Source organism: Thermobia domestica, chromosome 11 (assembly GCF_964235325.1).
Source record: "Thermobia domestica chromosome 11, izTheDome1.hap1.1, whole genome shotgun sequence".
Classification (NCBI taxonomy): domain Eukaryota; kingdom Metazoa; phylum Arthropoda; class Insecta; order Zygentoma; family Lepismatidae; genus Thermobia; species Thermobia domestica.
Window position 1 is genome coordinate 36,609,873 of NC_137464.1, and position 25,467 is coordinate 36,635,339.

Sequence of the window (25,467 nt, forward strand, 5' to 3'; positions counted from 1 at the left end):
TTTATTTTGATTTCCCTGTGATTTTTTCCAAAATCTACTTAATTCTATGATCTGCAAAGCTTTTTGATAAAGTCAGCAGATGTTAAGTTGTGGTTATGTGATTTTCCATAATCTAATAGCCAGTGGCGTATTTACAATTTTGTTTCGGGGAGGGCTTTGCTAACTTTCGGGGGGAGGGGGCTTTGCCTGAAAATGTGAAAATTCTGCAACATATTTCATATACTTTACTATAGTAAGTAAGATTTCGGGGGGGCTTAAGCCCGGAATCCCTCCCCCTAAATACGCCACTGCTAATAGCAATACTATATAGCAATGATGAATTTCACCCTGATAGATGTATCTGCCAGTTTATATGAAAGTTTATTAACTCAAAGAAGGAATTATATTGATGATCATTAAATTTCTTGAATTAATGACTGGGTTGGATTAGAGTGTAACATCCCTTTGAAAACCAAGTTTATATAAGACGTGAACATACAGATTAACGTGGGATCCGAACCACATTAGCTCTTATCGAGAATCCAGGTCTCCAACGACGAAGGCGAGTGTGCTAACCATAAGCCATGGGGAACCTCTTGAATCAATGGAGTTTCTTTAATAAGAATATGTGAGTTAATGTAAAAAACATGGGATATATCTTACAATGGTCATGACGAATATAGGATGAAGACAATAGAAAATAAATATTAATAAGTATAAAGTCTGAAGACGCATTTGTTATTATAAGCTTCTGACACTTCACATGTAATTAAAGATATATTGAAAATTCAAGCAAATAGTTTCTGTAGATGAAAACAGTAATATTTTATAAGAAGCTTTCCTTTACGAACATTCATATCTTCAGTCAAAGTTTAGATTTCCCTAATATTTAGTCTCTTCAAGGGATATTTAGATCTTTAGTTCTGATAGTAATCCTATTGCATTTATGTTATTTGTTTTGCATAAAATAATTATAATGTATGATTTCCAGTGTGCCTTGTTTTTTGACAGCAGTAAGATAGAAGGATTGTATTTCCTCTCTAGACTTCTTAGGGAAAAATGGAACAATTTATTCCTATATTAGCATAATTTTATTAAGAGACTTCTTGTTGAGTTGATTTTGAGTTTAACGTCCCGTTCAGCAGCGAGGCTATATGAGACGTGGACCTACTGATTAACGTGGAATCCGAACCATATGAGCTCCCGCCGGGAATCGAACCCGGGTCTCCCACGCCATAGGCGCGTATACTAACCGCCTAGCCACGAAGGAGCTCTAAGAGACTTCTTATTGGTAAATCTTATATTTCACCCGAAACGACACTATGAAGTAAAGGGACAAGTTTACTAGGCTGTTTATAACACGTTGAATAAGTTTTCGATTTATACCGAGTTTTTCTTCTATCAGAAAAGTTTTTGGATATGGCCATAATTACTTCTTTTATTTTCTGTATTTTTTTTTTTCAATTTATTTGTTTACCAGCAGAACGCCCTTTCTTCGCACGAGAAGAATAATTTCATTTTGGACATAAAGGGGCACCGAAACTGCCAGAAATCAACTTAGGAACCCGAAAAACTATGAATTCGAAACTAATGTCGGTCATTTTCAACTATTTTTTACATGTCACTATCCCCCTCTTAGGAGTACTAATAGGGAATGAATTTGGATTTAAACGACATGGGAAGTGTCACTTTTCATCTCAGCGATTCCGAAAATTATGGATTCGAGACTAATATCGATCACTTTTGATCATTTTGATCCTTGATAAAAACTCTTCCAGGCGCGAACCTCATCTGTATTGAAAATTTGATCGAAATCGGTCGTGTGATTCAAGAGTTAGTAAGTCAGAAACATAAGTCACTTTCATTTTTATGTATATAGATTTATGTAGGATATAGATTTATGTACTTGACATAGAAATCACTAACTTTTACATTCCAAGTATTTTTTTTTTTAAAATTACATTTTGACGATTAATAATGAAAATTATATGAAATTAGATTCGTACTGTACTTCATATCATTACGATTTAATAATGTAAAAGTAACTATGTTCTACTGTGTAGTACTGTATTTTCAATTAAAAGAATTTATAGGAATTAATAGATATCCCTGTGTGATAAGCTACATAAAAATCATCTATATGTACTAATTTCCTGACTATGAATAAAATTGCTCTGCGTAGTGTTTTGGTTGGGGGAAAATTATAATGAAATTATCTTATTTTGGTTACTTTATCTGTTTCCGAATATAATTACCTTAAAACAAAGAGTTCTTAAAGTTTGAAAATAGTTTTCATTTATAAACAGGAAATAAAATTTAAAAAACAATTTTAAGCCAAGCACGAAAAGTTGATCAAACTTTTTTTTTTTTTACTTAATCTAACTTTTCATAAATTAAGTACTTTCTGATCATAAAATCCAATAAATCACCGATGCAGAAAGTTGTATACTGTTTCCTTTCGTATTCTATTGTGCAGTGTTTCTGATGAAAAAATAAATTTTATAGGCTAAAGTATTGATGTTGAAAGAAAAAAAAATTAAGTACTAACCCAAAGATCGCAAATGAGTCACTTCAATTACATATTGTGGAAGTATCATTATTTCAAGAAACACGAAAATTGCACATACATTTGTGGCACTGAGCATCATAACAATGTAGACAATTTTTTGTGGAATGTAAAAAAGCAGTCTTCAATACACGTCGATACGCTTGAACTCATAAGCATGTAAATAAAGAAATATATCAACATCAATGAATACGCAGGCGTGTAAGTGGTTACAACAACCATTTGTCACAAACGTCACCAACAGGTTTAATGCTTTTGTTATAATATGGTTTAAAACGTGAGAACAATAGAAGCGGAAAAAATGTTTTAAAATATTTTTCTTTATACGCTGTTTCAAATGTTAAGTGCTCTTTGTGCATAATCCAAGAACATTATTAATTTCATGGATAGATCGAAAAGATAATCATGCAATAGCTTTTATTAAAAGAAGGTAAACTATCATACTGGGCATTGTTTAGTTCCTTACTCTTAAGTAAAAAACAGGCGTCAATTGTTACTTAGTAAAAAGAAGCATGTTCTAGAAAAAAAAAGTTCTATTTATACCAATATTTATTTCTGTATTTTCTGTTATCGCTATTGGCGAACTTCCAAGCATTCATAAATATATTACATTTTTCTATACGAATTAAATTTCCTTTTCGTAAGAAGTTAATCATAAACTTTTTATTTTTATTCAAGAGATGCTTTTTTGCTGATTTCCACATTTTTTAATAATATATGTTATTTATAGAGTTTATAATCGCAACATAAACAAGGACTTATTTGTGTTATTTTGTTATAAGGTAATTAAAACTTAACGAAGATTATGTCTTATAATATTATAAGTCTTTATTATAGAAACTTATACAGATCTTAAATTTTTATGGAAGTATAAAATTGGACACACATGTACTGCATGTAAATTCTTATATTTATTATCCTTTATATAAATACCTTCCATTTCCCTATGAGCTTTTTTTTTCTTTTCTTGTACAATTCCATAACATTCTCATGTATTAGTTGACTTCAAAGGTACTATGGAAAAAATATTGAATTTGTACATATTTATGTTGATCCATCTAATGATATAGTGTATCTTAGTAATTAATGGACTTACGTTGCCAAGCGCACCGATTTCTCTGTAAATTCGGGGAGACCATTCAGATGCAGAATATATATATATATATGAGGATTTTAAGACAATTTGCATTCAAATTATGCCAAATATTGAATATTCATAAATATAATAGGGGCCCACATGAGCTTTAGGGAGCCCGGGACCGCCGCCCCCAGGATCAGCGCCCTTGTATGTTGCCACCGATAACTTAATTTTAGACCACAAATACTAGCAATGATTTGATATTATATTGGGATACTGTAAATGTCTATGAACTTCAGCAACAAATTCACAATGAGTAGCTGCATTATTTAAGACAATTTCGTAATAAGTTTATTCATTCTGAAAATAAAATGCCCTCTTAGGTAAAGAAATAAATGAATGGATTGTTGTGATGGAATTGGTCACAAACTTCGTGACCTGGAAGTCCTGGAGGCAGTCAGACCCTCAAGACCCAGTGACTTGTACAGATTCATGACCTGATATGCCCCATGATCAGAGTTACCTGGTCTATCCCGGAGACGAAACATTGTCATACACATGGGGAGTATTATAAGGGTACTAATGTAATTTTAACAAACAAGTTTCTCTCCTCTCTCATTGCCTTTTTTATTTTCTCGTTTGTTTGCGTCTGTGCTTTGTCAGACATTGGATTAAACTACATATTTCTCTTACGAGTGATCGTCACAGTTTAATCAACCTGTAAAACTTGCACTTTCGAAAATAGAAGATACCGCTGAACCCAAAGAGTAGTTTCCTTTTTTCTTTTCTTGTCATTTTTTATTCTCTGTTCAGAAAGGATATTTTCAAAAACCGCATATGAAAAGACGAATATACATGAAATTATGTTTGAAGTACTCAAAATATAGTATCTTGATTAACAAACATCATACTGAGAATCAAATAAATGAATGTTCGAGCTCGAGTGAACATCTATAAAGTTTGCAGTATAATATTTTGGCTGCTTCTGAGTCACTGGTTCTGTGCAAGTCTGGGTTTCATTTACCAGACCCGGATGACCCGGACAAAAGTCATGACCCAAGGGACCCAGTGACCCATTCCATCACTGATGAGTTGACCCCAGCTCTGGCCGAGAGAAGAGTAGATGTGTGGCAATGCAACAAAAACTGTATGACTTGACATCGAACTGATACCACTTCCGGCATATAGTTCTTACCACGCCCCTTCGGATTACTACCTGTTTAGGTCCACTTGCTGAAATCAGGATACTTCACCAGTCAGCAGGAAGTGGAAACAACAGTGACTGACTTCTTTGCCTCTAAGGATAAGACATGGTATCGACGTGGAGTCAAGAACTGGTAAGAAGGTTGCTTCAGTCAATTCAATACAAGGGATTATACTGAGAATTTAACCAGCATACTAGAATGAAAGCATACTAGAATGTTGCGACTTATGCTTTACTTTGTAATAGAAAAATCTTGATATTTCCATTCCTTGTTTCTCAGACAGAGAAAACTAATGTTAGTCACGAGATAATATTTTTTTTTTTCGCTTCGTCTCGTAAATTTTGTAAAAGTATCGATTCTCCAAAAGCTTCCCTTATCTTGTCTCGTAATTTTATTTATTTGAATTTTAGATAGTAGGCATAGTAATGATATAAAATGTAAATATTAAGTAAAGTAATAGAAAATAGAAACGCCGTATAGATATAACTTTTGGAGTTTAAAAAAATATATACATATTACTTAGGTTTCTTTATCAATAAATATAATTGTCGTTGACATAAAATAACTAATAAGTAATTTTAAAAAGAAAATTTTTTAGGATATAAATGGAAAAATATTGACTAAACAGCTATCCTCTTAAAGGCATCAATAATGTTACGAAAATGATAGTATACAATTAGCCAAATATTAGACAAAAGTATTGCATTAAAAATCTAGGTAAGAATATATCAATCCTCACCATTTCATTCAGGTTAAATGGCGATGAATGATATGAAATGTAAATTATTATTTATATATACAAAGAATTTGCAGAACCTGGGACCACATGCCTCATTGTCCACGTGAATAGTAGACAACCATTGTATGGCACTGCTGAATGAAGATCTCTCCAACTCTTCTTTTGCTTCTTATCTCTTGTATCTTTCTCCAGCTCGCGCCAAGTAGATTTTGTGGAGGACCAACTGTGTGCGTGGGTTTTTTCGGAGTTCTTTGGTTTTCTCCCACTTCCTTCATTCCACCATTTCATTTATTGGCATTGTCATCGTTTCCTTTACCCTACATGGGATATTCGTGGGACGTAAAACTGACAGATTTCACTGTCAAGAATTGTTTTCGTACACCTATCATAAATTTTTTCTTGCAAAATGTCCGGCTCATTCTACTTCAGTGCCAAGAAAACTCATATTTGATGATTTTTTTTTACCTTCTTTGCTTCATTTTAAGGGATTTTCTTCTATTTGCATCTGTTATCACCTTGTTTTCCTTCGTGTTACAGAGTATAGTTTCGCACAACGTACACTTATCATCTCTGTCTTTTAGTACGAGATATCACCTCATTGTGGTCCACAGTGTGTTCATTTACAGTAACCAGAGGTGGCACCACAGTGGGTGCAAATGCACCCACATTAACTTCGATTTTCAGATTCCCTACAATAACTTTTTTCTATTTTGTATATTTATTGTTTCCTATGTTTGGATATATTTTAGTCATTTCTTAAGTCTTTCACAAGTTACTTGCTATCATACAGCGTCTTTCTAGATTTTTAAAAGTAAAACTTAGGGATTATTTTTGAGATCTTAAGGCTCAATAGTGCATAGCGTTCTGGCAACAATGTTAGGATGTATTGGCGGAGTGTCTTTTGCTAACAGTGCGATGTAATTATCCGCATGTCCGTTCACTCTAGGATGGAAAATTGTTTACAAACAACAATGGTAGCGCGAGCGTCAAAACCTTGCTTCTCACCCCTACATGGCTAATTCATGGTTGCCAGGCACATGAATCGCTGAATCGAATGTACCTACTTCTGCACCGTCATGGACCAATTACTATTACTACATAAATTGCTTATTTTGATATGACTGAGACATTAACGTTATGACAAATCGAGTTAGTTATTATGTCATACAATCTTACATATAATGCCCACTCAATTTTGTACAAGTGTTTTTGTTCGAGAGTGTGCGAAAACCTTGTACGCCTGGCAACATTGGCAGGTTGCAGTTTGTGTTGTAAACAATAAACAGAGAGAGAGCGAAGACCGTTAGGTTTTCTGGACAACGTTATTTTCATGATAAGGCGACAGAAACATATTGAACTAATTTATAAACAGGGGCTGGGAATTTCGATGCGAGTATAGGTGGAAATATTCTCACAACATATTGCCTGTTGGTGAAGGTTTGCAATGTTGCAAACTGCCAACTCTAGAATTTCATACTAATTTAACGAGCTTTGAGAAGGATTAGTATGATGCAATAATTATAATTACTAACCTCCATAGACTTAAAGTATTAGGAAATAAAGCATGCTGCTGTAAAAAGAATATAATACACATTGAATTACGTGTTCAAAGTATTATGTAAAGCGAATTTTAACATGTAAACACTTTAAAGGATACACATTTGAACTGTTTGGGTCCCCATACCAGACACTGTCAACACACACACACAAAGACATTAACCCTAGAATGGCAAGCATTCGTAAATTTTACGAAGCACGAAAAACTTTTGGCGGATACTAATTAATTGTTGCGTTGGCAACTCTGACACTCCGGCTATTCCCGCCCCGTGCTGTCTCAAGGTCAGTGTAGTGGCGGCTTCCGCTGGAGTCCGTTCCTTACCCCTGATCCGAGGGCGTAGTCGTGAAAATTACGAATGCTTGCCAGTAGTGTTACTTTTTCTTAACTAACTTCCTTATTTTGTTTTGGTAGTTGTGCGGTGAAAACGTTTTAAATATCCCATAATTTATGGTAGGACATGGCGTTAAGTTCATCTGAAATACCAACATTGTTAGATGATGAGTCTCCAATAACATCTAGTGATGAATCCGAGGAAAGTGGCAGTGGATTACATGATAACATTTTGTCTTATTCTGGGTCAGATGATTACGAACCGTTCTCAGATGAACTGATATCTGACGATGCATTTGATGACACTTGGCCAAAAAGGAAAAAAAGGGGGCGTTGATGAACTCGACCAGATGTGCAGCACAACATCATGTTTAAGAAAGACAAAGCGATGGCCGCTTTGTGTGTTCTTTGGCACGCTAAACATTGCTGGCATAAATTCTTGGGTTATTCGAAATGAGATTTTGAGAACAAAGACGGAAAAAACAGTATCAAGAAAGAAATTTCTCCGTGAGCTCTACACCCAGCTACTAACTCCCTGACTGGAGCGGAGGCGAAACTTGCCAACAATCCAATAGTCCATCAGGACAATGATAACCAACGTTTTGCGCCTTCCAGAAGAGGTCCCGCCCCGGCAAGAAAACAAAAGGACAATATGCAAAATTTGTCCTTATCAAAAAATACGCATGACTGAAAACTATTATGATCAATGCCGAAAGCCGTTTTGCATCGAGCATCTAGGTATGGTGTGTGTCGCATGCACGGAAGAGAGTTAAATTTCAAATGTAGACTTTGCGTACTCTGTTTCCAAGTTATATCACAAATTTATGTCTAAGACTTAGTATTATCACTCTACTTAGTAATTTTGAGCAAATTATGCATAATTTGTCAAGTTAAACATATATTTAGTTTATATATATTTTCATTTACATTTTTCTTTATTATTATGTAATACTTTTTTATATTGAAATATTTGTATAATGTATTCTTTTACTTAGGTCATATAGCAACGGTATCTTATTGAGCACCAAATATACTTTCAGAATATGTATAAAATATTAATTTATTTTTCATAACCTTACCCAAATTTGACTTTATAATATAGTCGTAATATTTACTAATGCTTGCCAATAGTGCTTCTCTTAACATGCTTGCCATTCTAGGGTTAAAATAGGTAGATCGAGCGTGGGTATGAACCAGGCTCTGGCTGGTGTTCCTTATTAAGGTTTTCCTCAGTCCCACGAGGTGAATGCCTAGATGGTAGCTTCTGTAATGCCAGAATTAGGCCAAACACTGACGCTCCGAAATTGGCGGAATATATTTTCCCCCAGAATATTATGTTGTCAACACTTTCGCAAATATTTTGGTGGTGCGTTCCGATATCCTTTTTTCGTTTTATGGCTCCTTAAATTCGTTACGAAGTAAATATAGAAGTGTTTCTTTAATTCTCTTTCTTTTTTCTCATCTTGCTCATCCTCGCTCTCTTTTCCCCACCTTCCTAAAATCTGAATACTATCCTTCTGTAAGACTTTTTCTCTCCACGGCCCAAGGTTTAAAGAGACCAATCTGATAGTTAACTATTAGCAGAATTGTACTAATAAATTCACAGTAGAGACAGCGCTGTAACTTAGATTTTTTCTAGGAGGGGGCAAGCATTAATACGTGTATTTGGGCTTCCTAGAAAAAGTTTTTCTAATTCTTGGGCCCCCCTCTTTCTATCTTTTTCTTACTCTTTATGGCCCCCCGGAGCCTGTGGGCCCTCCCTCACGCCAAGGTCTGCGGGGCCCTACTTATACCCCTCGACCCGTTCCATACATGACAAATTAATTAAGGAGACAATATTGACAAATCTCAAAGCCATACGAATAAATGTTATTTCTAGAGCCCCTAATAGTAGACATTTTTTACTGAAATGGTCCCACGACTCATTTTGTTTTATTTACCTTTTGTGTGTGCTACTTTGTTTATGTAATATAGTGAACCTGTTTGATGCTTCATTTATAATTTCATTTTCATATCGTAATGGATTAAGAAAATTTTTGTCCCAAAATGGGCCCCCTTCGAACGGCGGGAAACCTTCTTGCAGGGGCAGTTGCCCCTCACAAGTTACGGCCCTGATTAGAGAAAAAGTAAACTGTTTCGAAATTTACGCAACTTGCAAATACCAAACCCTACGAGTGCTAAAGTTGATGAGTTAGTGCCACTACTAACACTGCGATAAGGGGAAAGAAGGGGAAGGACTGCTAAGATTTTGTGTCAAAACACAGCGCCAAGCTATAGTAAACGGACAATACTAGTTTAATTGTTATTGTAGGTACGCATGTCGGAAAGTTAATTTGCCCTTAAAACTTTAAATCAAAATAAGAGAACTTTGCTTGGATGGATAAAAATCACATCTTCTGGTGCTGGTAAATCATCGTGCGACATTGTTGGTAAATCATCGTTTCATGGGGAGAAGGAATTGGCAGAGGATAAAGGCGAAGTCCAGGAACAAACTTGCCATTGAAAATTAAAGTACCCTTGTATACTTAAATATTCTGATATTTCTTTGATAATTCCATACGTGTATCCATGCATGAAGTAACTTTTTTATTGCGTTCCATGTTATTTTTTTAAATGTGTCTTATCCCTTCCGAGCCTGCACCCACATTACCAAAATCCTGGCGCCGCCTATGGCAGTAACCAGGTGGGAAAGTTCACCTTCTTCGGTATTCACTGCATTTATTTCATTAGAAGTAAATTTTGACATCTTTGAGAAAGGAACGAAGTGAATAAAATATTGATATACAATTTGAAAGACTGCTGTGATTAAGATACTCTCGGGCAGTGGTTATCCAGATTTATTACTACGTTCATTGCTCGTACTGACTATACTGCGATTCATTGAGTAAATATCAACAAAGCAGAAAGAAGCATATGAAGATATATCCAAAGATAAGTTCAATTACATAATAATAATAGTAATAATGTTTTTTAAGAAGTTGCACCATGTTCTATTTGTGTTTAGAATTTCTGGTCACGTTCAAAAGTTTTTCAACATTTAAAGAAAATTTTACCATAGGCAGTTGTTATTACTCCACTACTGCCACTCACGGACTTCATCACAGTTCAATAAACATCGGAGTTCCAAATTGCAAGTAAGGCGCTGAACACAGCAGAACCCGAAGGAAAACAAATGTGATTCGTACAATAGAAGTTAAAATTAAAGAATTCAGTATGAACAATCGAAAAATTAACCAATGAAAACATGTTCAAGGTATCAACGCAATATTTTAAGAGAGCCTTCTGTAACAACATCTTCTAGAACCAGGACAAAGTCTTACAAAACACCAATACAAAAATTAGTAGCATGAAAAAAACAGTACCAGTTAGTATATTTCATATGAAACACAAAACAACACATTGACAGTTTAATTGGGTAATACAGGTAACATCAGATCAATTCCGATAGGCAATGCTATCAATGTCAGTGTAGAGTGTCCACATTAAGTCCTGTTCCGTGAAGTTCTGTTATCACTCGGGAATGAAACATGTCATATGAACGCAAGTTGCATACGAAGAAAGCGTGATTTTCTAGCTTTCTTTCTTGAAAATTTTAAATACGCCACAAAGGTAGACATACGTGAGGAAGGGTAGAATTGCATAACTTGTAAAATACAAAAAAAAAAAAAAAAAAAAAAAGATAGAAACACTATTTGCACAAAAATATTTCCAAAGTTCTATGACACGAGAATCTTTTCTATAGTTTTAGACATGATATGTACTAGAATATTGAATCATTTCGATATGTTGTGTTTACTAAGTATTAGCTGACAGTTAAACAAAAGTTTATAATGTCTGAATGAAAACCTAATTTTCTGAAAAAACCTTGTCTGCTAGCAACACTGTTTTCGTGTGTAACTTACGAGGGAGGACCCAAAAGAAACCGGACTTTCGTCCTTAAAAAAAATAATTTATTACATTTTTACAAAATTCTTTCAGTCTCCTTCAAAGTACTCTCCATTAAATGCGATTCATTTCTCCCATCTTCTTTCCCACTGTTTGAAGCACCTCTGGAACTCTGGAACTTTTATATCGTCTAATGCACTCTGCGAATTCTTTTAACAGCCTCTACACAATCAAAACATTTTCCTTTTAGATTTTGTTTAATTCTCGGAAAATGTCATCATGTTGGTCAAAAAGTTTGGATCACTTTCAATCTGATTTTTCAAGTCCTGGCTCAAATTCAGACGAATGATTTGATCCTGTATGAGCAGGCGAGAAACCAACTTAGCGGCAACATGTCTCATTTGCAAAACCTCACGCTGGCACGAGCTCAAACTCACTCCTGCTTGTTTTGAAATATCATCGATCATGAAACGACGATCCTCGCTGATTTTAGGGCAGATCTGTACGATGTTTTCGTCGTTTCGAAATGATGAAGAGCACCCAGAACGAGCATGATCTTCAACACTCATCTCACCACACTTAAAGCGCCCAAAGCATTCAAAAAATTGTGTGCGGTTCATAGTATCCTTCTTGAAAGCCTGGTGAAGCATTTGGTAAGTTTTCGTTTCCGATTTTCCAAGTAGAAAGCAAACACACTCCTTGTTCCTTTGAATCTGGCATAACGATTTCGCTAGCGGTAAACGAGAACAGTTGAGAAAAACAATAATACGATCAAACGTTATCCTCCTACGCAGACGCCGCTTGGCCAACTGATCTGGGAAGGTCTCTACTAGACCCACCTAGCAGGAGAACTCTCTACTACCCTTAGAAACGGTAGCGCTCTTTCAATCCGGTTTCTTTTGGGTTCCCCTTCGTACATTCATATGGCACGTAGTAGTAAGGGCCCCACCTGATTTAACTTTTGATTATCCAATTTGGGGCCTCATAACGTTAATGCGAATGAATTAAGGATGCTTTGGCATGGGATTGCGTCACCTATTGAAATTTTGCTTATGCTTATTCAGGGGCATTGCACGCTGGTGCGAATGAGTCAGAGGTACCTTGGCCCTGCTATGACGTCATTGAATTGGGAATTTCGGATCAGATGTTATGATGATTTGTTTTTTGTTTTTTTATGGGTATAAAATTACTAAAAATGTGATCTTGATGATTTATTAAGTTATGAAATAGGCTTACGAATGCTTTTTATTTTTCGTTCCCTTTTATGGCATAAAATTTCGAGATTGTTATCCCTTTGATGAGGTGGACTAACACTGGCGCAAATGAAATCTTTAGTTTTACGTCCCACGTTTATGCCCGTTAGGCTGAAGGAGACGGTGACGATGAGAAAAGAATGAAAATGTGGGAGAAAATTGAAATATCCCGAGCATAGTGTTGCCCACCACAAAACTATTTTCGCGGGGTTTGAACCAGGCACCCCATACAGCAGAGGTGAACGCTCTACCACTGAGCCACCGCACCCCTACTGGTATGAATGAATTAGAGGTATTTGGTTAAAGCTAATATGTTCTTTTGACGTCACTGAACTGGGATATTTTTAGCTTGGAGGTTATGATGGCTTTTTCGTTCCCTTTATGGGTATAAAATTACTAAAACAAGGTTAGATCTCTTTCTTGATGATCTATTACATTATGAATTAGTAGACCCCAGTAATAGTATAAAGTATTAGTATTAATATGAAGGTTAAAGGAGACGGTGACGGTGAGAAATGAATGAAAGTGTGGGAGAAAATTGGAGTATCCCGAGCATAATGTTGCCCACCACAAAACTACTTTCTCGGGGGTTTGATCCAGGGACCTCATACAGCAGAGCTGAATGCTCTACCACTGAGCCACCGCGCTCTCTTCTGGTGCGAATAAATTTGGTTCGAGCTATAAAGTTTGAATTACGTCACTGAACTGGGATTTTTAGCTTGGAGGTTATGATGGCTTGTTTCGTTCCGTTTTATGAGTATAAAATTACTAAAATAAGGTTTGATCTCTTTCTTGATGATCTATTGCATTATGAATTAGTATACCCAGTAATAGTATAAATTAGTATTAGTATTAATATGAAACTCGAAAACTTTGGAGTTCCTCCGTGGCTAACCGGTTAGCGTATGCGCCCTTAACGTGGGAGAACAGGGTTCGATTCCCAGAAGGAGGTCATGCGGTTTGAGGGGGACGTTAAACTCAAAATCAACTTAACTCGAAAAGTTTGGGAGGAATACTTGATTTTTGGTTAAGATATAGTTTTCATTCACGGGACTTATGGGACTCGAACCACGATATTCAATTGTCAAAAAGTGTGTCCAGGAAAGCATACATTTATTTGAGACGCATAAAAGAGGGGGAGGGGCGATCCCAGACTTGGTTAACAACAATAATTTATATTGTATTCTTTTGTGGACTAAATAAAACTGATGGAAAGATTTAAAAAGCTTCTTTCTGCATTGACCTATAATCATATGTTGAAAAGGAAATGTCAACTATATCGTGATACATATGGTTACGTATTCGTTGTGACAGTATTGTTGGCATTGTTTGTTAGAACAAGTACAGTGTTTAACTGTGAAATAGAGTGTAATGGTTTTACTTTGAAAAGATATATTCATTCTTTGAGAAGGAGAAAAAGGGATGAGATGAGGTTATTTTGGAACTAGTTAGTACCTCTTGTTTTCGTCTGTGACGTCACATTTACGTTTTGCTTAAAACTGATTGGTTCATCGTAATAACGATTAAACATACTCATGTAACGAGATAACATTGAGGACTTATTTCTTATGACAAAACAAGAACATATATGTGTAATGGTTTACTTTGAAAGAATACATTCATTCCTAGAGAAGGTAAAAGAGGGAAGTGATGAGCTGAACCTAGTTACTACCTTTCGTTTCCGTTCGTGGATAAATAATAATGACGTCATGAGTATAGGCTTTTATAGGGCATGGGTACATGAACGAACACTAAAATTTCATGTTTGGCAGAACCAAAGTCATGGTCTCCAGAACTAATTTTAGTATTTGATCACCTAAAATTGCTAAAGATATAATTTGGGAAGGTTTCTAACCTCATGTATTCTCTTTATTACGTTATAGGCACGCACAGGCTAGATTTAGTTTCCGAAGGTCATGAGGTTGATTCTCGATGATGGCTAATATGACTGATATTAACAAATTTTGCGCTGTTTTGGATTTATGCTCTACATAGACGTTGCGTGAGCTCTTCAAAGTGGAGTTTACTGTCACTTTATTTACATATAATGAGGATATGCGTTCTTTAATGCACTCCTCTTAAGCTTTTTGATAAGACAGAACCACGATACTTTAAGGTTACCTTCTTGGTCTTGGTGTTAGTTCGTGTAATTTATATCTTAAATAACATTGACAGTTTAGTTAAAATCATCATCTCAAAATATTTTAGCCAAAATGTTTCAGTGAGTGCAAAGAGGGAATTGTTTCACGATTAACCATCAAACATTATCCGGTTTTAACTATTAGATTAACAAATAAACAGCTTTTTAACTATTCGATTAACAAATAAACGTTTTTTTAATTATTCGATTAACAAATAAACGGTTTTTAACTATTCGATTAACAAATAAACGGTTTTTAACTATTCGGTTAAATTTTGAGTCCACTAATTTCCAGTTATTACAAAAGTTCAAGTGAAAATTTGAAACTAATATTTCTAGAACTCAAAAGTTTAAAATAAAAAAAAATTGAACTGAAATTTTCAAATTAAAAGTTTCAACCTGTCAAACTAAAAATTTTATAACTTTTAATTTTCAAATCACAATTTTCGAACTAAAAAGTTGAAACCAAGTTTTAGAACTAGAAAGTTGAAACTAAAATTTTCGAACAAAAAACTTTAAATAAAATTTTTAAATTCGAAATTTCAAATCAAAGAAAAGAATTCAAACTGAAATTTTAGAATTAAAAGTTTTCGAAACAAATTTTGGAAACCTACAAATTTTCGAACAAAAAAGATGAAATAAAAAATTCGATTTCAAATTTTTCAAATCAAACAATTTCACACTGAAATTTTCGAACTAGAAATGTAAACAAATTTTCGAAACATGAAATCAAAATTTTCGAACCAAAAGAAGTTGAAACCAATTTTTTAGAACTAGAAAGTTGAAAGTAAAATTTTCGAACAAGAATGAAATGAAGATTTTTTTCAAACGAAAAATTCGAACTGAGATTTTCGAATTAAAAGTTTCAACCTGTGTCAAACTAAAAATTTTATAACTTGAAAATTTCAATTTACAATTTTCGAACTAAAAAAGTTGAAACCAAATTTTAGAACCAGAAAGTTGAAACTAAAATTTTCGAACAAAAAATGAAATCAAGATTATTTCAATCAAATAGAAATCAACCTGAAATTTTCGAATTAAAAGATTCAACATGTCTCAAACTAAAAAAATTATAATGAAATTTACAAATCAAATTTTTAAACCTAAAATTTCAAGCCAAAATTTTCAAACTGAAAGTTTAAAGTTTCGAACAAAAAATAATTCGAAATTTTCATACAAACTTTTTGAAAAAAAATTAAGCAGACGTTTGAAAGCGATCACAATTAGATTACACCTTAGAAATAAACTTTTTGAAACCACATGAACGTTTTCGACTACATTTGCAATCTTAAAATTCAAAGTGTAAATTACTGAATGGATTTCAAGGTCGAACTAGAAGTTAGAGGTAGGGATTAACCAATTTTGGGCAAAGGTAACTTTTTATCAATAACTATACTCTATTCAAGTTTTATAGTCATAAAAGTTTATCATTTCAGATGACGAGAAAACTCCATAAAATTAAAAAAAATAGCAATGATCTGTTTGGTTATAACTCATTTCATAAGGCATAACCAAAGTCGTGTACTGATTTTAAAATTTTAATTATCTTGAAGAAATATTTGGGACTAAGTTTTTGAGACGATGTAAAGTTTGGTAAGCCATAGCCGAATCGAGACATTGATATTGCTTGAAATGAAGTTTAATCAAGCTTTATCTCATCAGCAGCTCTAGCTTACGAACCGTTGTAGTGAACTGTAACATTTATTTGTTTCAGATCAACACCGATGGTTATAGGCTGAATGGTCCCAGGTTCGATTCAAGGTCTTGAAAATATGCGTTTATGTTTGTTCTGTGGTAGGGATTCGGGTTTTCACTTAGTGTAACGCCTATAACCGTTCTAAGAAGCTTTGCGTACTTTCAAGATGATACGAAAAAAACTCCAATTATGGCTGGTCAACTAGCTCATCACATCGGTGTTGATCTGAAACAAATAAATGTTACAGTTCACTACAACGGTTCGTAAGCTAGAGCTGCTGATGAGATAAAGCTTGATTAAACTTCATTTCAAGCAATATCAATGTCTCGATTCGGCTTTGGCTTACCAAACGGTTCATCGTCTCAAAAACTTAGTCCCAAATATTTCTTCAAGACAATTAAAATTTTAAAATCAGTACACGGCTATGGTTATGCCTTATGAAATGAGTTATGACCAAACAGATCATTGCTATTTTTTTAATTTTATGGAGTTTTCTCGTCATCTGAAATGATAAACTCTTATGACTATAAAACTTGAATAGAGTATAGTTATTGATGAAAAGTTACCTTTGCCCAAAATTGGTTAATCCCTACCTCTAACTTCTAGTTCGACCTTGAAATCCATTCAGTAATTTTACACTTTGAATTTTAAGATTGCAAATGTAGTCGAAAATGTTCATTTGCTGTAAACCGTTTATTTCTAAGGTGTAATCTAATTAAGTGATCGCTTTCAAACGTCTGCTTAATTTTTTTTCAAAAAGTTTGTATGAAAATTATGAATTATTTTTTGTTCGAAACTTTATTTTCAGTTTGAAAACTTTGGCTTGAAATTTTAGGTTTAAAAATTTGATTTGTAAATTTCGTTATAATTTTTTTTAGTTTGACACATGTTTAATCTTTTAATTCGAAAATTTCAGGTTGATTTCTATTTGATTGAAATAATCTTGATTTCATTTTTTTGTTCGAAAATTTTAGTTTCAACTTTCTAGATCTTAAATTTGGTTTCAACTTTTTTGGTTCGAAAATTGTAAATTGAAATTTTCGTTATAAAATTTTTAGTTTGACACAGGTTGAAACTTTTAATTCGAAAATCTCAGTTCGAATTTTTCGTTTGAAAAAATCATTTCATTTCATTCTTGTTCGAAAATTTTAGTTTCAACTTTCTAGTTCTAAAAAATTGGTTTCAACTCCTTTTGGGTCGAAAATTTTGATTTCATGTTTCGAAAATTTGTTTACATTTCTAGTTCGAAAATTTCAGTTTGAAATTGTTTGATTTGAAAAATTTGAAATCCAAATTTTTTATTTCATTTTTTTCGTTCGAAAATTTGTAGTTTTCCAAAATTTGTTTCGAAAATTTTTAATTCTAAAATTTCAGTTTGAATTTTTTCTTTGATTTGAAATTTCGAATTTAAAATTTTTTCAAATTATTTTGTTCGAAAATTTTAGTTTCAACTTTCTAGTTCTAAAATTTGGTTTCAACTTTTTAGTTCGAAAATTGTGATTTGAAAATTTAGTTATAAAATTTTTAGTTTGACAGGTTGAAACTTTTAATTTGAAAATTTCAGTTCAATTTTTTTTTATTTTAAACTTTTGAGTTCTAGAAATATTAGTTTCAAATTTTCACTTGAACTTTTGTAATAACTGGAAATTAGTGGACTCAAAATTTAATCGAATAGTTAAAAACCGTTTATTTGTTAATCGAATAGTTAAAAACCGTTTATTTGTTAATCGAATAATTAAAAAAACGTTTATTTGTTAATCGAATAGTTAAGAAACCGTTTATTTGTTAATAATCGAATAGTTAAAACCAGATAATGTTTGACGGTTAACCGTGAAATAATTCCCTCTTTGCACTCACTGAAACATTTTGGCTAAAATATTTTGAGATGATGATTTTAACTAAACTGTCAATGTTATTTAAGATATAAATTACACGAACTAACACCAAGACCAAGAAGGTAACCTTAAAGTATCGTGGTTCTGTCTTATCAAAAAGCTTAAGAGGAGTGCATTAAAGAACGCATATCCTCATTATATGTAAATAAAGTGACAGTAAACTCCACTTTGAAGAGCTCACGCAACGTCTATGTAGAGCATAAATCCAAAACAGCGCAAAATTTGTTAATATCAGTCATATTAGCCATCATCGAGAATCAACCTCATGACCTTCGGAAACTAAATCTAGCCTGTGCGTGCCTATAACGTAATAAAGAGAATACATGAGGTTAGAAACCTTCCCAAATTATATCTTTAGCAATTTTAGGTGATCAAATACTAAAATTAGTTCTGGAGACCATGACTTTGGTTCTGCCAAACATGAAATTTTAGTGTTCGTTCATGTACCCATGCCCTATAAAAGCCTATACTCATGACGTCATTATTATTTATCCACGAACGGAAACGAAAGGTAGTAACTAGGTTCAGCTCATCACTTCCCTCTTTTACCTTCTCTAGGAATGAATGTATTCTTTCAAAGTAAACCATTACACATATATGTTCTTGTTTTGTCATAAGAAATAAGTCCTCAATGTTATCTCGTTACATGAGTATGTTTAATCGTTATTACGATGAACCAATCAGTTTTAAGCAAAACGTAAATGTGACGTCACAGACGAAAACAAGAGGTACTATACAACGAGATACTTTGTATTTTGGGCAGAAAGTGCTTCTACTCAAGCACTATACCGGATATAATGTTAATTTAAGATAACAAAAGAAGAATGTTTTTAATATATGTAAGAAATATATTATTATTGGATAGTGGGTTGCTAAGTTGTTGTTTATAGAGATTTAGTGGGCATGTTTGATTCCAAAATAGTTTATGTGAATATATGTTAAAAGGAGGATCAACTAATAAATTATTTACTACTCATCCTCTACTTGTGATTTCAGTATAAAAGGTGAAAGTAATAGCGGATATAAGTACGGAAGTTATTTTAAGGTGTGAACAATTACTGTCACTAAAAGATATACATATCTTATGCCGAACCAGGGTTGACGACCACCTTTGGTGAGTCGTTGTAAAATTTTGGTTTACCTCACCCGGGAATTTTGTAAATTCAAAACCCGAAGTACAAAGTAAGGGGTGAATTTACTTCAGTAATAAGGTTCATGACTACGAATTTAACTATACTTAGAAGTGGTAAAATAATCACAAGAAAAATTATGATTGGTGAGGCCATGGAGGAAGAAACTGGTGATAGTTGTAACGACGAACAAAATACAGCTCCTGTTGTACCTGAAGTGTTGACATTTGAAGACAAAATCTTAATGGCTTTACAGCGACAAGAACAAAAGTGAGCCCAGATGTCGGAAGAATTAAAGCATACAGTTCAGCAGAAATCCGAGGAATTAAGTAAACGGTTGGAGCAAACAGACCAAAAATCAGAAGATACGAAACAATCTGTGATCCAGGCGGTGAAAGACCTTACATTACAATTTGATGAAAAGTTAAAAAGAGTATCAGAAGATTGCCAAGATAATTACAACCATGTAATTCAAGAAGTCAATTGTGTAAAAAAGGATTTGGAAGTAATAGAATCTTCTGTATGGCAACAAAAGATTCAGGTTACAGATAATTCCAACCAAAAACGTGCGAATACTCAGTGGATATCTACATTACAAGAGGAAATTAGGACGTTGCAGATTAAGGATAATGCATATCACAATAACATGATTAATGATCGTTCGGAATCCCCTTGTTCTCAAGAGATGACCTCGCATTCACCCGTGACAGATCAACGTGGATATCACATTATCTCATCTTCAAGTAATCCGTCTGATGAGGACATTATTCTGGAACGAATACATCCAAGGAATACTGTTGGGCGGAAAAGAGATGGTGGAACCACAGATAATGCAGTCGGTAAAAATTGTCACTCAACACGAACACGAAATGGTGAAAGGAAGGTAAAGTTAAGCGTAAAGATGAGTGAAATACGTGCTATGAGTAAGTTTAGTGGTAAATGTAATGAGAATGCTATCTCTTTCTTAGAAAAATTTCAAGATGAGTGCAATCTAATGTGTATAGATAAATCGCAATATATGAAACTAATCCCTCATTTATTACTCCCACCATGTTCTTTATGGTTTAAAGCAGTACGAGATCACATCAATACATATGAGGAATTCAAAGCAGCGCTGATTGCAAATTACGAAAACGACTTTTTGCTTGCAAACAGAGATGCCGCAATTAGAAACCAACCTTTTAATCCTCGTTTGCACAAATCCGTTGTCGATTTTGTCGTAAATACATATAACGAATTAAAAGTCGTAAATCCGTTACAATCGGAATCCCGAGTAATTGCATCAATTCGAAATTTGCTACCGTTTAAACTACAACAGATCCTGTTTTCTACTCAGTGTATGAGTCTTAATCACCTATTAACACTTGTCCAATGTTATGAAACTCAATACCACGCTCAGAATCATCAAGCAGGATTAGGCAAAATTAAAAACAATTCAGATCACCTTGTACCTGTTCGGAATCTAAATATCCATAATGCAGACAATACGGAATATAAACTAAGTCGAGCAAATTTCAACAATCAGAACGAACAAAATAGGCGGAGATATGTTGGAAATCCACCTAACCTAATTAATCGTGGCAATCCTTATGTTAGATCATATAACCAAAATGGATTCAAAAATAGACGAAATACATGGCAAAATTCCAGGAATCCAGTAAACTATACAGATCCACGTAATCGTAATTCAAGAGATGTCACTTCGCATCCAAATCAAGATAATGGCACAATTCCTGTACAGAACAATAATACGGGACATAATCACGATTGTGCAGTACAATGTACTTTATTGGAACCATACACGAGTACGAATTTAAACTAACTGCAGTAGATGAAATAAGGATTAAACCCATATCAGCTATGGATTCTTATGAACATTTATCTTCAAATTTATGTCTTAATGTCAATCAGGGATATAATAACAAACTACTTCGTTGGTCGTTAGAGCTTCAATCCTTATGACTTTTAGATACTTTATCACGTTTGTTTCAACAAACGATAATTTTCAAATGATTTTAATTCTTTCTTGTTAATATGAAGAATTATAATTCGTTTCATAATTAGTTAAAAACAAAGGTTATTTATATTATATTGATTTGTGTCGAAACTTTGTTGTCAAAGATTATGTTAAGAATAAGATTCATTCTATTAAACTAATTATCCGATGACTGTTTTCATACGCCACCTTGTATGCTACTCGCATAAGATCCTTTTGTATTATGATGCCTTATTGCTACGATGTATACTGTAAAATAACATCTAACGTAATTACTAAATAATGCGCCCTGGAAATATCAAACGTTTTCTTTCAACGTGACTATTTTTAATAATGATTAAAACTATTGATCATTGTGATTTATGTTTTAAAATGTAACTGTCTTTTACAAATTTTGACTTCGCACCCTTCAGTGATTAGTTTAATAAGCGACGACGTTTCTATGATAAAAAAATAAATATTAATGAAATAAAAGATTTATTATAAATGTATTTATATAAAGAAAGCTTAATAAAGTTACATACGAGGGTCGATCAAAATGTAAAGAACGTAACTAATAGAATATCATTATTATAAACGGACCAGTGGTTCTTAAATATAAAAGCCAAGCTCGCTTGTAACTTTTATATTCAGTCCCGTCGTCGGGCGACATTTTATACAACGAGATACTTTGTATTTTGGGCAGAAAGTGCTTCTACTCAAGCACTATACCGGATATAATGTTAATTTAAGATAACAAAAGAAGAATGTTTTTAATATATGTAAGAAATATATTATTATTGGATAGTGGGTTGCTAAGTTGTTGTTTATAGAGATTTAGTGGGCATGTTTGATTCCAAAATAGTTTATGTGAATATATGTTAAAAGGAGGATCAACTAATAAATTATTTACTACTCACCCTCTACTTGTGATTTCAGTATAAAAGGTGAAAGTAATAGCGGATATAAGTACGGAAGTTATTTTAAGGTGTGAACAATTACTGTCACTAAAAGATATACATATCTTATGCCGAACCAGGGTTGACGACCACCTTTGGTGAGTCGTTGTAACTAACTAGTTCCAAAATAACTTCATTTCATCCCTTTTTCTCCTTCTCAAAGAATGAATATATCTTTTCAAAGTAAAACCATTACACACTATTTGACAGTTAAACACTGTACTTGTTCTAACAAACAATGCCAACAATACTGTCACAACGAATACGTAACCATATGTATCACGATATAGTTGACATTTCCTTTTCAACATATGATTATAAGTCAATGCAGAAAAAAGCTTTTTAAATCTTTCCATCAGTTTTATTTAGTCCACAAAAGAATACAATATAAATTATTGTTGTTAACCAAGTCTGGGATCGCCCCTCCCCCTCTTTTATGCGTCTCAAATAAATGTATGCTTTCCTGGACACACTTTTTGACAATTGAATATCGTGGTTCGAGTCCCATAAGTCCCGTGAATGAAAACTATATCTTAACCAAAAATCAAGTATTCCTCCCAAACTTTTCGAGTTAAGTTGATTTTGAGTTTAACGTCCCCCTCAAACCGCATGACCTCCTTCTGGGAATCGAACCCTGTTCTCCCACGTTAAGGGCGCATACGCTAACCGGTTAGCCACGGAGGAACTCCAAAGTTTTCGAGTTTCATATTAATACTAATACTAATTTATACTATTACTGGGTATACTAATTCATAATGCAATAGATCATCAAGAAAGAGATCAAACCTTATTTTAGTAATTTTATACTCATAAAACGGAACGAAACAAGCCATCATAACCTCCAAGCTAAAAATCCCAGTTCAGTGACGTCATACAAACCTTATAGCTCGAACCAAATTCATTCGCACCAGTAGAGAGCGCGGTGGCTCAGTGGTAGAGCGTTCAGCTCTGCTGTATGAGGTCCCTGGATCAAACCCCCGAGAAAGTAGTTTTGTGGTGGACAACATTATGCTCGGGATACTCCAATTTTCTCCCACACTTTCATTCATTTCTCACCGTCACCGTCTCCTTTAGCCTTCATATTAATACTAATACTTTATACTATTACTGGGGTCTACTAATTCATAATGTAATAGATCATCAAGAAAGAGATCTAACCTTGTTTTAGTAATTTTATACCCATAAAGGGAACGAAAAAGCCATCATAACCTCCAAGCTAAAAATATCCCAGTTCAGTGACGTCAAAAGAACATATTAGCTTTAACCAAATACCTCTAATTCATTCATACCAGTAGGGGTGCGGTGGCTCAGTGGTAGAGCGTTCACCTCTGCTGTATGGGGTGCCTGGTTCAAACCCCGCGAAAATAGTTTTGTGGTGGGCAACACTATGCTCGGGATATTCCAATTTTCTCCCACATTTTCATTCTTTTCTCATCGTCACCATCTCCTTCAGCCTAACGGGCATAAACGTGGGACGTAAAACTAAAGATTTCATTTGCACCAGTGTTAGTCCACCTCATCAAAGGGATAACAATCTCGAAATTTTATGCCATAAAAGGGAACGAAAAATAAAAAGCATTCGTAAGCCTATTTCATAACTTAATAAATCAAGATCACATTTTTAGTAATTTTATACCCATAAAAAAACAAAAAACAAATCATCATAACATCTGATCCGAAATTCCCAATTCAATGACGTCATAGCAGGGCCAAGGTACCTCTGACTCATTCGCACCAGCGTGCAATGCCCCTGAATAAGCATAAGCAAAATTTCAATAGGTGACGCAATCCCGGGCCAAAGCATCCCTAATTCATTCGCATTAACGTTATGAGGCCCCAAATTGGATAATCAAAAGTTAGATCAGGTGGGGCCCTTACTACTCACGTTTAACTCCCGAGTTATACAAATTAAAAATTAACGGAACATCACTTTGTGGACACCCTATACATAATCATCTTAGATACTCAAAATATATAGGATGAATCCAAATATCAATACCCCTAGATATGTTATGAATATGGATGTTGGTAGAATTGAAGTGAATGCAGAATAATAGCAAAGGTACACATTCTAATCAATTTAATGGAAACATCTAGATTTGGAAACACGTCTGGTGTCTGGCAACGGCGGGCTTTTGGTGGTGGCGTCTTAGGAAAACTCCATACTACGTGAGGAGTTGTAGAACGGGAGTGTGCACTGAACAGAGTAGACTGTGATAGTGTAAAATGGGCATCTCTCTGCTGTGGCGTGTAGTGACATAATTTTTGGTAGTTTACAGCCGTTAGAAAATATAATTTCTATAATCGGTTAGTACTTTCTATATTTTAATAGGCAAAACGATAAAATTAATGAAGTAATCATATATACTTATGCACAATAAAGACTACTCAGTGGTAAGAATGCTCCATTTTATTTATATTATTCGAAATCAATTCTACTGTTCTTCTGGGCAGCCAACTTATCAATGACCTTTTTGAAGTCTAGTCTTTAACGTTTTTCCCTCTATTGATACTATAGCTAATGCTCCGAGATTATTCTGAATTGTGACATTTCTTTAGATGCTTTTATATTCTTTAATATGGTAAAGCAACTTTCAGTTTTTGAAATGGATATCGGAATATTTACTGATTTTCACACATTTTATTGTGTGCTTGTTTAAAATCATGTAAATTGCATATCACAAACTATACTGAAAATCTTAAACAGGTATTGATATAATGTGGTAGTATAAAATATTCTTCATTGCCTTCAAATCGTTCAACTCTGGCGCGTGGAGGGTGCATGATTCGATCTGAGTTCATCAATTGGATTATAATGGTTAACAAAACAATGTGCGGGAGTTTACTCAGGACTATCTCATTTCCTCCCACTTTCATCGTTCCACCTGAAGTAAGATTTTTTATTGTTATCAAAGAAATCGTGAAACGTATCTAAATCTTCAATCTGCATTATCTAATGATTAATATAAGATATGCTCATAGCCTGAACAGAAATCAATATAAATGTATAATATTTAAGTAAATCTAATTCAATTTTGTGAAAGAATCAAAACAGGTGTTCCAAAGATAAAAAATTATT

General features: G+C 33.9%; 1 protein-coding gene across 1 annotated transcript in view; it reads right to left on the minus strand.

Annotated features, from left to right (window-relative positions):
* Positions 1–2,766, minus strand: part of LOC145664050 (uncharacterized) — a 96,556-nt gene extending 93,790 nt beyond the window's left edge. The window contains exon 1 of the mRNA XM_081730375.1: positions 2,528–2,766. Within this exon, the coding sequence (XP_081586501.1) occupies positions 2,528–2,627 (100 nt within the window). The 5' untranslated portion in view covers positions 2,628–2,766. The remainder of the gene's footprint in view (positions 1–2,527) is intronic.
* Positions 2,767–25,467: the final 22,701 nt, after the last annotated feature.